At 47.7% G+C, this 16,392-nt stretch overlaps 1 protein-coding gene across 8 annotated transcripts in view; it reads left to right on the top strand.

The window, feature by feature from the left end:
• YWHAE (tyrosine 3-monooxygenase/tryptophan 5-monooxygenase activation protein epsilon) overlaps nucleotides 1-16,392 on the top strand; it is a 202,761-nt gene that overhangs the window by 161,913 nt on the left and 24,456 nt on the right. For 2 of the 8 annotated variants that reach the window (XM_085649043.1, XM_085649042.1), the window contains exon 6: nucleotides 4,379-4,424. The exons of the other annotated variants lie outside the window; for them this stretch is intronic. In XM_085649043.1, coding sequence (XP_085505169.1) covers nucleotides 4,379-4,386 — 8 coding nt within the window. In that variant the 3' untranslated portion in view covers nucleotides 4,387-4,424. The remainder of the gene's footprint in view (nucleotides 1-4,378; nucleotides 4,425-16,392) is intronic. 8 annotated transcript variants of the gene reach the window in all.

Raw genomic sequence — 16,392 nt, 5'->3', positions numbered from 1 at the left:
ATTCTATTGAAAAGCCAATACAAAGTACATGTACAATAATTCAAAGGATTGCATTACAAGTAGTTCTACTGTAAGCAGACCATAGTGTGTATATATAAAACTACAATTCAAAATGTATACAAACTGTATTATTACTGCAAAGTATAAAGGACTTACCTGTGCCAGGCTTGCTTGGTTCTAGGAAAATAAAATAACAAAGAATATTGTATACAACACCAATTGGTCTGAGTTCAGTCTGAGTGTGTGACAGTCATTTGCTGATTGTGTGTACAACAAATGCTTAACTCTACCCTCTGATAAAGCCTTACTGCTCGCCCATACTACCACAAATTGAGAGTTAGGTGCTATCTACTTTTACCTCTGCCTACCTTTGGGGTTCCACTGGACTCTGTGCACACTACACCTCACTTTGGTACATTATATACAGAGCCAGCTTCCTACAGTGGTTACCTCCAGAAGATCTTCGTCCCCGAGCCTACAGTCTTTTTTGCAACTGGAGAATTCCCATTGAAATCAACAGGGCACGTGATGCCAAAACAGCACCCTACATATAGCTGCCACTGCAGGTGTACTTTGGGTGCCAACTCTGATCCCCCTTAGCCCTGAGCCTAACACCAGGAGCTTTGCTCTCACAACCTTGTGGCCTGCTCGTGAGTAGCAGTCTACCAGAGGCCCCCCTATTCCCCATTGGATAACATTGGGCCTCAGCACTCTGAACCCGGCCGCCTTAGTGACGCTGAGGATGTTTTAAGGGTGCATCCTTGACCATGGGGGAACCCTGGTTCTAACCCTAGAATACAAACTCCCACAGAGTACTTACCTGTTAACCAATAACCATATTTTCTCCATAGGAATACATTTAGGGCCAGATGTACGACGGGATTTTGCATGCACAAACTTGTTCGTAGCCCATTTGCGCATGCAAAATCCCGGTGGGCCATGTACTAACACTATTTTGCGAGGCGCAAAATAGTTTTTAACGACGCGCAATTAGGAAGGGGCGTTCCAAGGGCGTCCCTTCCTAATTGCGACTCGCAGCCCTATGTATGATTGTTTTTGACCGCAGTTGCGGTCGCAAAACACTTGCAATTTACCATCCACTTCAAGGGTGTGGTAATGCAGTCGCAAATGGGAAGGGGTCCCCGGGGGCAGGTAAACTCGAACTTCTGGTGATACGTTGGACCTTGCACCCACCACCTTTTCTCCTAAAGGAGATCCCCGAAATACGCTTGTAAATTCTTGTATGGAGTATGTTTCTTTCTCCATTGGAAAGCATTACCACATAAAAACACGCATGTAAAAATTGATATCTCAAAGTACTTAACCAATTACTAAGTTCTTGGTGTTAAAATATATATAAAAATACCTGTTATTTTTGTAAAATTGGTCTAGAGTTTCTTCTTGAGTCTCATTAATTAAACAAATGTTTCTACCCTCTGATAAGCCTAAACTGCTCGCCCACACTACCACAAGAGTATTTGGTATTAATTTAGACCCTGTAAGCCAATATGGGTCGCCTGGACTTTCTCGAAAATGTAACTTTGCATAAAAAGCCAGCTTCCTACACAATCCAGAATATATTCCTGATCATATTTCTCAGATCAGCCCCTGCAAGAAACACTTTTCTTAACCCTACCGGCCGCAGCCCCACTTGGGAGCTGTTAGGCCCACCCTCCACCTTAGCCATCCACACTCGCATCATGACTCTAGGTTGCCCAGTCATGACGCCCCTGCTTTCCACTGTCTGGTGCATTGCTTGCACCTTCATGAGGCCCTGTTTCGCCAGGGCCATACCCCCCTTCAACTAACATAGAGGCTACTGAAAAGCATACTATATACCATTCATTTGTTGTTCTCTCACAGAGCAATTACAACCATTTTTACAATACAAAAACAACCCTCGCTGAACTTCTCCCTCCCAAATCTTCCCATTCCCTCAATTGAATTAAAATTCAGAAAGTAAATGTTCGAGGCATGTGTGCTGTAGATACACATGCTTTGCATACTCCTGCCATCTAGTGTTTGGCCCTGATGTTTGCAAGTTGTTTTTCTTCAAAGAAGTCTTTCCTAGTCAAGAGGTAAGGTGACTCCTCCATTCGGTGATAGTGCGCATGGTCATTGACTCCATTGTTAGATTGTTTTTTTCCGCCATCTGGTTCGAACGTGTATTGCTGCACTCTGTTTTTAAACCGTTCTTCGGGTTCCCTTCGACAGTATGGTTTCCGTATGCGTTTCCCACTTCTCTGCTTATCGTTTAGACATCGGAATCTATTATCGATTGGAAAGCTTAGGCCGGCCTTTGAGGCCTAGCCGCCCCCCGTCATCTCTCCATCGATGGACCTGACTCAGTTTAAATTGTCCTTGGTGCCACGCGAAGTATCCACGCACCTATTCACACGAAGTGTGCAACTTGTGCCTGTCTTTGGATCACAATCAAGAGGACTGCAATGCTTGAAGATCGTACCGATCACAACACCTGGGGGAGTGGGCACAATCCCTAATCCTGATTGGGGAGTGCCTGCCATCTGCAAGATGGTGGCACTGAACAGTGAGCTTCACCTCGCCTCCCTCACCTGAGGGCTGGGGTTGTACTTATTTTTACCGCCTGTTTTTCTACCATAAAGGAGGGGAGACAGGAAGAGGGCCTGCTCCTGATAGCAGGAGAGGCTCGGGTCGCGTTACAAAGGTGGCAGGGCCTTTGAAGCTCCCCTGCCACAGATGGCTCTTTCTGGCCTGGGGGAAGGTGTGACCACCTCAGGAAAGGCTTTGTTTGAGTGGAGGCTCCCACCCCAGGGGTCCAGAAACATGTCTCATGGTGATGGGCTGCTGTGTACTATGTTGATTCTTCACTCCATTTTGCACCAACACACGCAGCCTGCAATTGCTATGCGCATGTGTGTAGGTACAGGGCCTCTAAGGGTGGCACAAAAAGTGCTGCAGCCTTTAGAGGCCTTTCCTGGCCACAGTTCCCATAGTACCTTTTACAAGGGACTGGCATGTGGCCAGAGGTGCCAATTTGGGAAGGAACACAGGCCCTGGAAACCTGATTAGCAAGGTCCCAGGGCACATCAAGTGCATCAGTAGTCTGGCCTAAAGTGTGTGTGGGGGGGGGGAGGTGCGCGCTTTACTGCAGCAGAAACCCAGTTTCCTACAAGTAGGAACTGCATAGGGTTTGGAAGACTAACTGGTGTAAGAGGGAGTGCAACATAAATTGTGATTGCTGGATGGAATTAATGGCACAATCTTAATTAACAAGTCTTTGTTATTCAAGGGCATGTTGTTGTGCTGTGGGGTCAATGTTACACCAGACCATGTTACCTTTCGGCACTAAACAGCCTGACATACAACATTTGTATTTGTAAATCATGTCTGCATATTGTCTTCTGAATTTTTGCGAATGGAAAGGAATTTACAAATCGACCCATGTACTAGTGGAGCGATTCACAAAATTCAAAATCGTAGGGTATAGCGATCAGTCTTCATCAATAGGTAGGTCACGAATTTCGACTCCGTATGATTGAATACCATCAAAAGTATGGTGACCTGCAGACAACAGTTTCTGTGATCTCATTTTAATTAAAAAAACTTTAATTGCAGCCCATTTTTCTGAAAACAGAATTGGATTTCAAAAAACATTTTTTCTTGGTTTTTTTAATTTTATTTTAGAGCGGTTAGTGGTTCCCTGGGCCACTGTTGCGAAATAGAGCCCCTTCCCTTTAGCAAATATGTTAACACCAATCTTTGAAGTCAGTAACTTTTCAATGTTTTGCGGCCGGATTAGTCACAGAACGTTGATGCATCCCTTAAAAAAAATCACTATTTGGAATGGACACCCAAAACTTTGTTTTTTTTAAGCCCATTGTGTAATTTGAGAACCTGTTAACAAATCTCAAAATGTGTTTAGTACATATACATCCATTTTACAGTTGCAAACCCTGTTATTTTGAAATTCGCAGGCATTGCGACTGCAAAACGGCTTTACATCATGCAGATAATGCCATTTCAGTGGCAGTCTTTCTGACCAGAGTAGGGAAAGACATAATAGTTTACAAGTTCACTATTAGTCCGGGGGTACTATACTATCCTTTGGCAGTCCGTGTTAGTTAAGCATGCAATTCCTTAGATATTCTGTAACAGAACAAAACTGGGATAGAAGCCCAACTGACATGCCTCTTCAGGCAATTATGCAAGTGCTCTCTCATTGTTGGTGAAATTACATGAGCTTGGTTCAAGCCGTTCATACAGATTTTAGTCATTTGTTGAATGATGGGTACCTTAGTGCAAAATAATAACTAAAAGTAAAATTACTTAAGCAATTTGTTTTACTCTTAATGTGATTTGTACAACTCGTGTCTCCACTTCTCTACCGATTGTCTAGATTCCTAGAGGAAAATTCAACGTTTCCCTTCTTTAAATCAGCTTTTGTAAGTCCCGCTAATGGCTTGCTCTTTTGTTTTAGTCCATTTTTGCATATGTTTTTTGCTGGAGATGCTGCCTGTACCTTAAATTCCATCCTATGCCCTATTAGGGTTATGGCTTCTCGCTGTCCAGTGGTCTGGGATCCATAAAATCAGTGGATTCTCAATGTCTTTTTTTTGTATCACTGTGAATCGAGGTCAAATGGATTCTAAGGTTATGATGCTTGGTTGTTTTGTTAATTTGCTTGTGTTTTTGTAGTTATTTTGGTTGACTGAGCATGCTTGGATTTATGCATCATTTGGATCTGAAGTGCCTGTTTGTGCGTGTTTATAAATGATTTGCTGTGGCTTTGTGGGAAGCAGTACGTTTTTACGCCCTTGGTATTTGTTGTTTTTAGGAGAAACCACTCTTCTAATGCACAATTGGTGACTACCGAAGATAAAGTTGCTAATGTACTTCTTTCAAACTACAAAACAACAAAACATGACAATAGCTAATTCTGGCAGCATGTTTTTCTCATCTGGAAGTAGTGTTTAATCCTTTTAAGATTTTAGACATTCAACACGTACTCCAGACCACAGTTTGCAAATTATGACGTGATTGAACTTGCGTGTTTATTTATTTTTAAGAAATTCTGCCACTTGCCTTCATAGGCGGCGTCATTTGTGCTGCTGGTACATGTTCATCGGTACATGCCTTCACAAAGTACTACTGCATGGACAATTGTGAGAAAGTGGCTCTGTATATACTGTTCCCAAATGGGTACAGGGTGTACAGAGTCCACAGTCCCCAGAGGTTTGGCAGAGGCTAAAGTTGGATATAACCTTACTCTCTAAAGTGGTAGCTTGGTCGAGCAGTAAGGCAGTACTTCTAGCTCTTCTTCGGATTTCGGAATCTGGGGAAGGAAGGTTCAGGGTGCCCCTAAATACTAGATTTAGGGGCGTTACAGGTAGGTGAAGGGCAGGGACCAATGGGTTCCTGTCCTGGGGTGGGTACACCACCTAGCCTGCCTCTCTCCTGTGGGAGGGGGGCAGTAGCCTAGTCCTGATTGGGCAGGGCTTCCCATCTTCAAGATGGCGATAGCCCGGAGATGTGCTTCACCTCGCCTCCCCCACCTGAGAGGGGTGGGGTTGGCAGGCTGGCACACCCCCTGTCCTTATTTGGGGTTTCCGGCCAAGCTTCCTGCCAGAGTAGGGTGTTGCAGTGGCCTGGGGAAGCTCACAGAGGTGGCATGCCTTTGAAGCTTCCCCCTGCCCATCCTGGGGGAGTAGATTTAGCACCTCGCCCAGGATGTGCATTGTGGCAGGCCCAGGAGAGCAGGGGCTCTCCTACCCAGGGGGTCCAGCAACATGTCTGCTCTGTGGCAGCCTAGGCAGCCTCAGAACAGACGTGGATGGTAGGTTGGGTTTTAGGGGGCATCTCTAAGATGCCTTCTGGGGTGCTTGGTACATTAAATCCAACACTGGCATCAGTGTGGGTTTAATGTGCTGAGAAGTTTGATACCAAACTTCTTAGTCTTCAGTGTTGCCATTATGGTGCTGTGGAGTTCATGTTTGGCGAGTTCTCAGCACCATGTACTCTTAAATGGCAGCACTGCACTTACAGTGCCCGGAATGGACCTGGGTACTGTAGGGGCACAGGGCTTCTGCGCCCACACCACTGACATAGGCCACCCAGCTAGAGGGGTGGCTGATGTATGCCATGGCAGTGTAGGTGGTGGGCATGGCACACAGGTATGTGTGCCATGTCGACTCTTCGTTTTGTCTTGTACCCAGACACCCAGCCTGCAAGGGCAGTGTGTGTGTAAGGGTACAGGGCCTCGAAGGGTGGCACAATGAGTGCTGCAGCCCTTAGAGGCCTTCCCTGGTCACAAGGCCCTGGGTACCTAGGGTACCATTTACCAGGGGCTGACATGTGGCCAGGGTTTGCCAATTTGTGTTTTAGGGAAGGAACCTAGGCCCCTGATTGGCAGGAGTCCAGGGCATGTCTGCTGTGTGGCAGCCTCAGAACAGATGTGGATGGTAGGTTGGGTTTTAGGGGGCATCTCTAAGATGCCCTCTGGGGTGCTTGGTACATTAAATCCAACACTGCCATCAGTGTGGGTTTAATGTGCTGAGAAGTTTGATACCAAACTTAGTCTTCAGTGTTGCCATTATGGTGCTGTGGAGTTCATGTTTGGCGAGTTCTCAGCACCATGTACTCTTAAATGGCAGCACTGCACTTACAGTGCCCAGGAATGGACCTGGGTACTGTAGGGGCACAGCGCTTCTGCGCCCACACCACTGACATAGGGCACCCAGCTAGAGGGGTGGCTGATGTATGCCATGGCAGTGTAGGTGGTGGGCATGGCACACAGGGATGTGTGCCATGTTGACTCTTTGTTTTGTCTCGTACCCAGACACCCAGCGAGGGCTGTGTGTGTGTGTGAGGTACAGGGCCTCTAAGGGTGGCACAATGAGTGCTGCAGCCCTTAGAGGCCTTCCCTGGTCACAAGGCCCTGGGTACCATTTACCAGGGGCTGACATGTGGCCAGGGTTTTGCAATTTGTGTTTTAGGGAAGGAACCTAGACCCTGGGCACCTGATTGGCAGGAGTCCAGGGCACACTCAAAGTACATTCAGCAATAAGTGGGGGCATACCATGCAAGAAAGATGGCACTTTCTCACAACAATCGTATCAACAGAGAAGCAGGAGTGGTACAAACAGTACTTAAGCATTTGTAAACACCTCCTATAAAGACCCTGGCCAACCCACAGGAGAGAAGAACACTCTTTAATCCATGCACATCATGTGAATCCAGAAAAGATTCACGCTGCTAAGCGAACGGTTACTTTCTAGTAGGAGTAGGAGTCGTGCTGCTAAACGAAATGGTTACTTAGTAGGAGTAGTTTTGCAGTTTGAAGAATTATCTGGATCCACATGCAACCCACCCACCTCCACCAGTTGAGATGTATTTGCAAACTCCACTCCAGAGAATACTGACAAACCTTGGGAATTAAAAAGAATCTGAAGATGGTCACTGCATCAAGAGATTTCTAGGGCATACGTTAAGCTTAACACAAGGAGGGGTTTAACTCCAAATGTTCGATGCCCATGTGTGAGAAGGTGGTTCTGACCCTCTTATCCGCCTGGATTTTTTGCTTTTTAAAAGCCTGGATTTTTAACTTTTACTGTAGGGGAGTCTCATAACCCGTGACTCACCCATGGTAAAATGGACTGCACATGTTTTCCTCTAGTCAACGCCTTTTAAGATAGTTGAGCAAGTCCAACCGAAGTATCCCCATTGAAATCAACATGGCAACCGATGCCAAAAAAGCACCCTGCGCCGCTGCAGGTGTACTCTGGGTGCTTTGCCCTGAGCCTAACACCAGGAACTTTGCTCCCACAACTTTGTGGCCTGCTCATGAGACTCCACCAACTGGAGGCCCCCTATTCCCCATTGGATAACATTGGACCTCAGCACCCAGCATCCTTAACCCTGGGGGAACCCTGGTTCTAACCCCAGAATACCAACTCCCCCCAACCAAGTACTTAACCTGATAACCATATTTTTGCAGCGTGAATCTTTCTGGATTCACTATGCTGTGCATTGTGCATTATTCCGCGGTCTGGTGGTTGGATCCGGAATCGTAGTCTGTTTTTTTTTTTTTTTTTTTTTTTTTTTTTTTTAATGTAGCCCAGGTGGGTGTCGGCGTCCCACCATATAGTGTACCTCTCGTGACGTCTGCACGCTTCCTGCGGAAGCTCCCACCTCGGGGCGCTATCTTCAGATTCTTTTTTCCGCAGTTGGGTCTGGATCGTCACCGTGAAGCTCCAGAGTTTTTGGGGAAGAAAAAAAGAAAGCACGAGTTTCATCGAAGAAGTAGTGGAGGAAGACTACAGAAAGGAAGCTCAACAAGCCGGAACGATGAAGGAGGAGAACCTCGATCTTCGACGTCCAACGGAGAATGCGCACTCGGGGACACTGAGCGCAGGAATGGACAAGACACCCTTTAAATTCTGCCGTAACTTCCACCATAAATACGCGCAGAAGGACCAGCACCCGGTCTGCAATCTTTGCCTGCCGGTCGACCACGAGAGCAAAGACAAACGCCTGTTCCGCCTTCACACCGAAGACACTCTGGGTTAGAGAGAGACAGAGGAGAGCGAATTACAACATGCAGGGCAAGGGACGGGCCCCATCGCTGTACGAACTGGGCCTCTCCACCGACTATTAAGACAACGTCGCCGAGGGACCAGATGACTTCACGGTCGCAGAGACATGATAAGAAAACGTCTGATAAGGTAGGAGAGACGTCAAACTAAACCCTCGACAGGGCCCCGAAAGCCTGAGTCACTCTCGAAAAACAGTCAGTCCTCGAAAGGAGCACCGGCGCCGAAAAATTCGACAGCAGCTGCATCCAAGGACGAAAGGGCTGGCGGATCCTTCAAAAAGGACTCCCAGGTGCCGAAGACCGGCGAAAAGCAAAGGTCGTCGAAGCAAGACCAAGAACTGGGGCGCTTGACTTCGAAGGAAAAGGTTGCGCCGGCGAAAAGAACCGCGCTCTACTCCGAACAGGCCTCACAGCTGGAAAAGAAGAGGCTCGAGGCAGAGATGGAGAGCATCCTACAAAGGAAAAAGGAGTTCGGCGAAAAAATGAGAATATTCACGATTCCCACGAAACCACTGTCGGTCATGACTTCGAGGAACAGGAAGAGTTCGACGCTGAAGAACTGTCAAACTCCGGGAGAAGAAGAGGACCTATACTTTGAGGGAGAGGAAGATGAGGACCAACAATCAAACTACGGATCGATGCCGTCGACGACACAGGACCTCGACGCCGAAAACCCGGAAGAGCCTGTGGAGACTTACCCTTCGAGGCCTTCGCCGCCAGATGACATTGGGGCCTACAATATGGTCATCAAAAGCGCAGCTGCAGCTTTTGGGGTCAAGCTGGAGGAAGAAAAGCCAAAAGCAGACTTTTTCCTGGAAACACTGCTCCCCATCCAAACTAGGAGCCAGTTTCTCCCCATGCTCCAAAGTGTCATGAACCAGGGGAAGGAGGCGTTCAAGGACCCAGCAACATGCAGGTCCATCACACCTAGGACGGAGAAAAAGTATAAGCACTCTTCACAGGACCCTCCCTACATCAAGGAATCCGTCACAGCGGACTCCATCATCGCGTCAACTGCCAGGAAAAGGGCTAATGTCCCGGCAACCTCTGGCCCACCACCAGACAAGGAAAGCAGGAGGATGGACCTGACTGTGAGGAAGATTGAGAGAAACGCGGCAATGCACTGGCGCATGGCGAACTCCAATGCCCTACTGAACAGACACCAATACCAACATTGGGACGAAATGGGGGACCTAATCAAGCACCTGCCTGAACAACACCAGCAAAGAGCCTTGCACCTGGTGGAGGAAGGGAAGAATATCGCAAATTCTTGCCTTAAAACGGCCTTAGATGGAGCCGAAACATCAAGCAGGTTGATGGCAATAGGGATAACGAAAAGAAGGCAGGCCTGGCTCAGGATCTCAGGCTTCAAGCCGGAAGTCCAGAACAACATTCTGAACATCCCTTTCAACGGGAAAAGGCTGTTCGGAGCCCCGGTGGATGAAAAACTCACCCAGCTCAAAACGGAGAACGAAACAAGGTCCACAGGGGCCCTGCAATTCAGAGGGATGCGAAGAGGTACCCCAACATGGAGACCATACGGAAGGGGCGGAAACCAGCCGGGAACGTCACACCAGACTTTCCAGCAGGGGCACCAAGGCGACAAGCGGGGGCAGCAGGGGCAGCAGAAACAAAATTGGCAGTACCAGCCTCGGGCCAGTCCTTTCGCAGTAGAACGGACGAGGGCGAAGACTAAGAGGGAGAGAACAACCCGCCTCAAAGTGACTCCGCCCGGCGAAGCGTGCTCACCCACAAGATCCCTCCGAGGGGAGAGCACAAAAAATTCAACAAGAGGGGGTTACACAGACCAAACGCCAACGAGCATGCAACACCAGTAGGCGGCAGGCTGAGATTTTTTCTTCAGGAATGGAAAAAGATAACATCCAAATGGATACTCAACATCATACAGTTTGGATACTGCATAGAGTTGGAAAGGAAACCAAAGTAAAGAAAATCCTCAGGATAGGAGCTAGTGCAACTCGTAGAGGAAGCACAATAGCTACTCCAAAAGGAGGCGATAGAACCAGTACCATTCAAAGAAAGGAACAAGGGAGTGTACCCAGACTACTTCCTGGTACCAAAGGTGGACGAAACACTAAGACCCATCCTGGATCTACGGTTTCTAAACCAGTACATAAGGACACAAAAATTCAAAATGACGTCCCTACAAGAGGTACTCCCTCAGATGAGACGGAGACTTAATGTCCACCTTGGACCTCCGATGCATACCTGCACATTCCAATGAACAGGCGACGCAAACATCTGTTAAGATTTACCGTCAACAAAGATCACTACCAGTTCACAACCATGGCATTCGGACTAAAGTCCGCTCCAAGGGTTTTCACAAAATGCCTGGCAGCAGTGGCGACGTACCTGCGGAGGGAAGGGATTCATGTATACCCTTATCTCGACGACTGGCTAATAAAAGCAAGTTCACGCGAAAGATTCGAGGAACACGCACAGCGGGTCACAAGGACGCTAACAAAGCTGGGACTCACCATACACTGGGGGAAATCCTCAATGGAACTGGAACAGGTGAAGATCTTCCTGGGAGGACAGATCAACACCATACAGAAAACAGTGATCCCCAGCGACAAGAGAACAATGGCACTGCTGAGGGAGACGTGCCTCTCCCAGACGGGGCGAGCTCTGACAGTGAGGACAGCAAGCAAGATGATGGGGATGATGGCGTCATGCATTCACCTAGTCCCCAATGTACGCCTGCACATGAGACCATTCCAGGAATGGCTGCAACAACAATGGTCACAAGCAACAAAGTTGGGAGGATCTAGTGGTTGTAACGCACACAGTGCAAGAAGAGATCGCGTGGTGGAACAAGGAGAACATAACAATAGGGAAGCCCTTGACACCACCAAGCCCAACGGTGACCATCACCACAGACGCATCCCAGATAGGATTGTTAAATGGTAGCGGCAGTTGTAGCCGATAACCCTTCAAGTATTGCCCGGTGGTAATCGCCTCTTATACCATTTGATGCTAAACAACAAAGAGGCAGGCGCCGGAGACTGGAAGGCAGGAAACAAAGTTTTATTCCGTCGGAGTGGAACACATCAGATCAGACAGCGAGGTATCGTCACGAGGTGCTCTAACCACATCTCTGAGGCCTGGCCTCTTATACACAGGTTTATGGCTTTATTGCAGGTTTATCATACATGGCACATTCTTGAGATCACTTTGATACATGAAAGAACATCCTCAGAATCCCGGCTCAGATCCGATCCCACACATAGATACAATAGAAGTCCCCACCCCACCCACAGTGGGAGATGGCTATCGCACAGCTGGACATTCCGTCAGTTCCCGGGGGTGTGTGCAACCGGTCGGGTCCCAGGGGGTGGGGGCCTTGATCTGCTGTAATCCCTTTGATGTGGGGTGTTTCCTTTACAGTAGGGGCAATAAACTGCATCCGCAGGGCTAGGTGATGGCCTGGGATCGGTTCGGACAATCGGGCGCGGAGGAAGGGGTTATCAGAAAGGATGTATGACCATGTATGGGATGAAAAGGAGGTGTTGGTCAGGCACGGGGTGCGATTCCATGGCAGGGTCGCACAGAAGGAGAGGTTTTACGGCCCATGTACGAGAGAGCGGGGGTGGCCAGCGCGCGGGGGAAGTTCGCAGCGCCTGAGGGGCGCGCTGGTGATCGGCAATGAGCGGGGAGAGAGAGAGAGAGTGTGGGGCGCCTAAAATGGCGGCCGTGCGTTCGCTGTGCGTGGCGCTGGGGAGAGGCAAGATGGCGCAGATAATGTTCAGTTACAAGCTAAATTTCCACAGGATGGGGCGCACATGTGAACAAGCTCGGAGTGAGGGGGTCTGTGGACTCCAGCAGATGCGGTCAGACACATCAACTACCTGGAATTGAAGACCGTATTCCTAGCCCTGAAGGCCTTCCAGAAAAAACTGTACAACCAGAAGGTGTTGATACAAACAGACAACACGACTACGATGTTCTACATCAACAAGCAGGGAGGAACACAATCATTCCCTCTATCTGACCTGGCTCAGGAGATTTGGAGATGGGCCATCCCACTCAAAATAGACCTGCTGGCCGTACACCTACCAGGGAAGGACAATGTGGAAGCAGACTGGCTCAGCAGGCAGACTTCAGCATCCCACGAGTGGGAACTCAATGGACAGGAAACGCAAAGGCTATTCAGAAGGTAGGGTACACCGACGATAGACCTGTTTGCAACACACCTGAATGCAAAATGCCAAAACTTCGCATCCAGGCAACCAGAAAAACAATCCCAGGGGAATGCCCTATGGATAAGCTGGTCAAAAACATTTGCCTACGCTTTTCCCCCAATACCACTGATACCCAGGGTACTCAACAAGTGCAGGACCAGCAACATGACACTGATCCTAGTGGTACCACAGTGGGCGAGACAGACCTGGTACTCATAAATAATGGAAATGGCAGAGGGGCCACCCCACAAGTTCACCAAAAGGAAGGACTTACACTCCATGCAAAACGGAGAAGTTCTACACCCAGAGCCAGAGAGCCTCAGCCTAGCGGCATGGATCCTAAAGACAGAGTTCGCACACCTTAAGCTACCACAAAGCACCATGCGAGTGCTCCGGGAGGCAAGGAGGCCAACGACACAAAAATGCTATGGGGAGAAATGGAAGAGGTTCACACAATGGTGCAGCAGAAAGAAACTGCAGAACAAGTTGACAAAGGAATCAACGGTGCTGAGATACCTTACACACCTACTAAAGGCTAAACTATGTTCATCCTCGTTAAGGGTACACCTAGCAGCGATTGTAGCTTACACACAAGGTGAGACGGGGGGGAAAGTTTCTTTACCTCACAAGTAGTAAAGAGATTCCTGAAAGGGGCGAAAAGGATAGCACCACCAAAGAGGATGCCACCGCCGGCATGGAACCTCATCCTGACAGAACTTATGAAGGCACCCTTTGAGCCCATCCACAAGGCCTCACTTCAAATGCTGACAATGAAGACAGCTTTTCTGGTGGCAATAACCTCCCTGCGCAGATTAAGCGAGCTACAAGCACTAACACTGCAAGAACCTTGCATCCAAATACACAAGGACAGGGTCGTAATGAGAACGGATCCACACTTCATGCCAAAGGTGGTGTCGGCATTCCATATGAGCCAGACAATTCAAATACCGAGCTTCTTTCAGATCCCAGCCACAAGCGTAGAAAGGGCACTGCACACTCTACACGCAAGAAGGGCGGTGATGCACTACATCGAGAGAACAAAGGAGCACAGGAAAACAAAGCAGTTTTTGGTGTTCTTCGCAACCAGCTTCCTGGGTAGACCAGTAACAAAAAGCACCATCGCTCGATGGATCGCACTGACGATACAATTCTGCCACAAACAGGCAGGGCAAGAGCTATCGGAAGGGGCACGGGCCCACTCCACAAGGAAGAAAGGAGCAACAATTGCTTTTCTAGCTAACACACCCATTCAAGACATATGCCTGGCGGCAACATGGGCTTCAGTGCACACGTTCACAAAGCATTACTGCGTGGATATACAAATGAACAAGGAAGCACAAGAAGGACAGAAGGTGCTTCAACATTTATTCAACGACCAACGCTAATCTTCCACCCAGCCGCCACAAAGATGACAAACCGCTACAAAGTCTATGCACAGCATAGTGAATCCAGAAAGATTCACGCTGCAAAATGATAGTTTTTTGTTTTACCTGTCGGTGTAGTTTTGCAGCTTGAAGATCTTTCTGGATTCACGAGCGAACCCACCCACCTCCGTCAGAAAGATGAGGCTGGAGCAGAAGGTGGAGAGACAGAGAATAGAGAACAAGAAGAGACTTTAAAAAAAGTGTAAAAGGATATGATTAAGGAGAAAATAATAAAATTGCCTAGGATTAAAAAAGAATCCGAAGATGGCGCCCCGAGGTGGGAGCATCCGCAGGAAGCGTGCCGTCATCACGAGAGGTACACCAAAATGGTGGGACGTCGACGCCCACCTGGGCTACAAAAAAAGGACTATGATTCCGGACCCAACCACCAGACCGCGGAATAATGCACAGCATAGTGAATCCAGAAAGATCTTCAAGCTGCAAAACTACACCGACAGGTAAACTATTTGTTTCTCCATAGGAATACATTTCTTGTTTTTCATTGAAAATCTTTCTAAGTGTGGAGTTGATTTTGTATGAGAACTTGAAAAAGTGCAAATAACTAAACTGCTTGCTTACCTTTTCGCTAGGAAATGTCCCAGTGTGATATCTAGGCATATCACAGAGTAGAAAAAGTAATACATAAAGTAATCTGTAAAGTAATCTAACAGTAATTTCCACTGTATTGAAAAGATTTACAAACCTGTAACAGACATTTTCATTCAGCCTGCTTGTATTGTTCAACCTGCCTTGAAAAGTACCACTTACACTTACCTGTACCAGTCTTGCTTGGTTCTAGATAATAAATAGAAGTAAAGAAAATGTAAATACTAACAAATTGGTCTGAGTTCAGTCTTTGAGTGTGTGACATCATTTGCTGCTTGAGTGTGTACAACAAATTCTTAACACTGCCTTCTGATAAAGCCCTACTGCTCGCCCACACTACCACAAATGGAGAGTAAGGTGCCATCTACTTTTACCTCTGCCTACCTTTGATCTCTGTGCACACTATACCTCATTGTGTGTATATACAAAGCCAGCTTCCTACAACTTGCCCACCTCCCTAGTGGAACCAGGAGGGTTACCAACAGAATCAAAAGATAGCAACAAGGTACGTACTCTTTCATTGTGAACTTTTGTTTCACTCATAGAAAAATCAGCATGACTCCTCGTCTGGTTGACCCAAAAAAAAGAGAAGTAAAATTGGTAATGTTTGCTGACCCAACCATCAGATGGCAGAATGCCCAACATATGAATCCAGACTATCCTGAAGTTGCAGAGCAATTGTTCTCAAGTATTGGCTCTTCCATATATTCACATGCTTGAATCATTCCCTGTCAACGTGGGAGTCCTAGTGTACTATAATAAAGCAATGGGTATTACTATCATACAGAATGGTAATGAGCCATAGGTTTTATATAGCCTATGTTTGTAGACCAAACTGCAAGTGTTAACCTATCAGGCGACAAAACTCCCTAGAACACTCCCAGGAAAGGCTGAATCCTTCAGATTTTGTTCCACACGTCGGTGGTATCAAAGGAATTTACTTCCAAAAAGCATCATGTTCGAGGCATACGAGCTGCAGATTGTACACTGTGCATAGATCGCCATCTGGTGTTGGGCTCGGATGCTTGCACCTTGTTGTCTTGGAAGAAGTCTTTTGTAGTCACAAGATAAGTGACTCCTCCCTTGGACGATAGTGCGCATGGGCATCGACTTCATCCTCAGATTGTTTTTTTCCGCCATCTGGTTCGGATGTAAATTCTGTGCTCGGGTTCGGCACCATATTCTCCAAACCTTTTTGACACGCAAACAATCCTAAACTCGACGGTATTCTATTTGATCGCGTGATCTTCGACGCACTCCTCAAATATTTGATTCCGGTCGTCGACGCGGGCCGCTGGGCCTATCTACGTCGTTCGGGCCTACGGCTCATGTAAAGGACTCCATTCAAAAAATGCCCCCAGTGTGGAGCTAAATTCCCACACAGTGACCACCACAAGGTCTATAACCTGTGTCTCTCGCCCAAGCATGACCAGAATAATTGCTAGGTCTGCGCCTCCTTTCGATCCAAAATGTCCATCCGTGATCGCCGGGCCAGATGACACATCATGGCGCAACAAGCAGCTCCGGTACTGGTGGACATCTTCGATGACTGCCCCGATGTCCTGGAGGAGGATTCTGAGGATCTGGA

Source organism: Triturus cristatus, chromosome 3_2, assembly GCF_964204655.1.
Source record: "Triturus cristatus chromosome 3_2, aTriCri1.1, whole genome shotgun sequence".
NCBI lineage: Eukaryota > Metazoa > Chordata > Amphibia > Caudata > Salamandridae > Triturus > Triturus cristatus.
The sequence above is the reverse complement of the archived record's forward strand: the minus strand, read 5'-3'. Positions and strand labels throughout refer to the sequence as shown.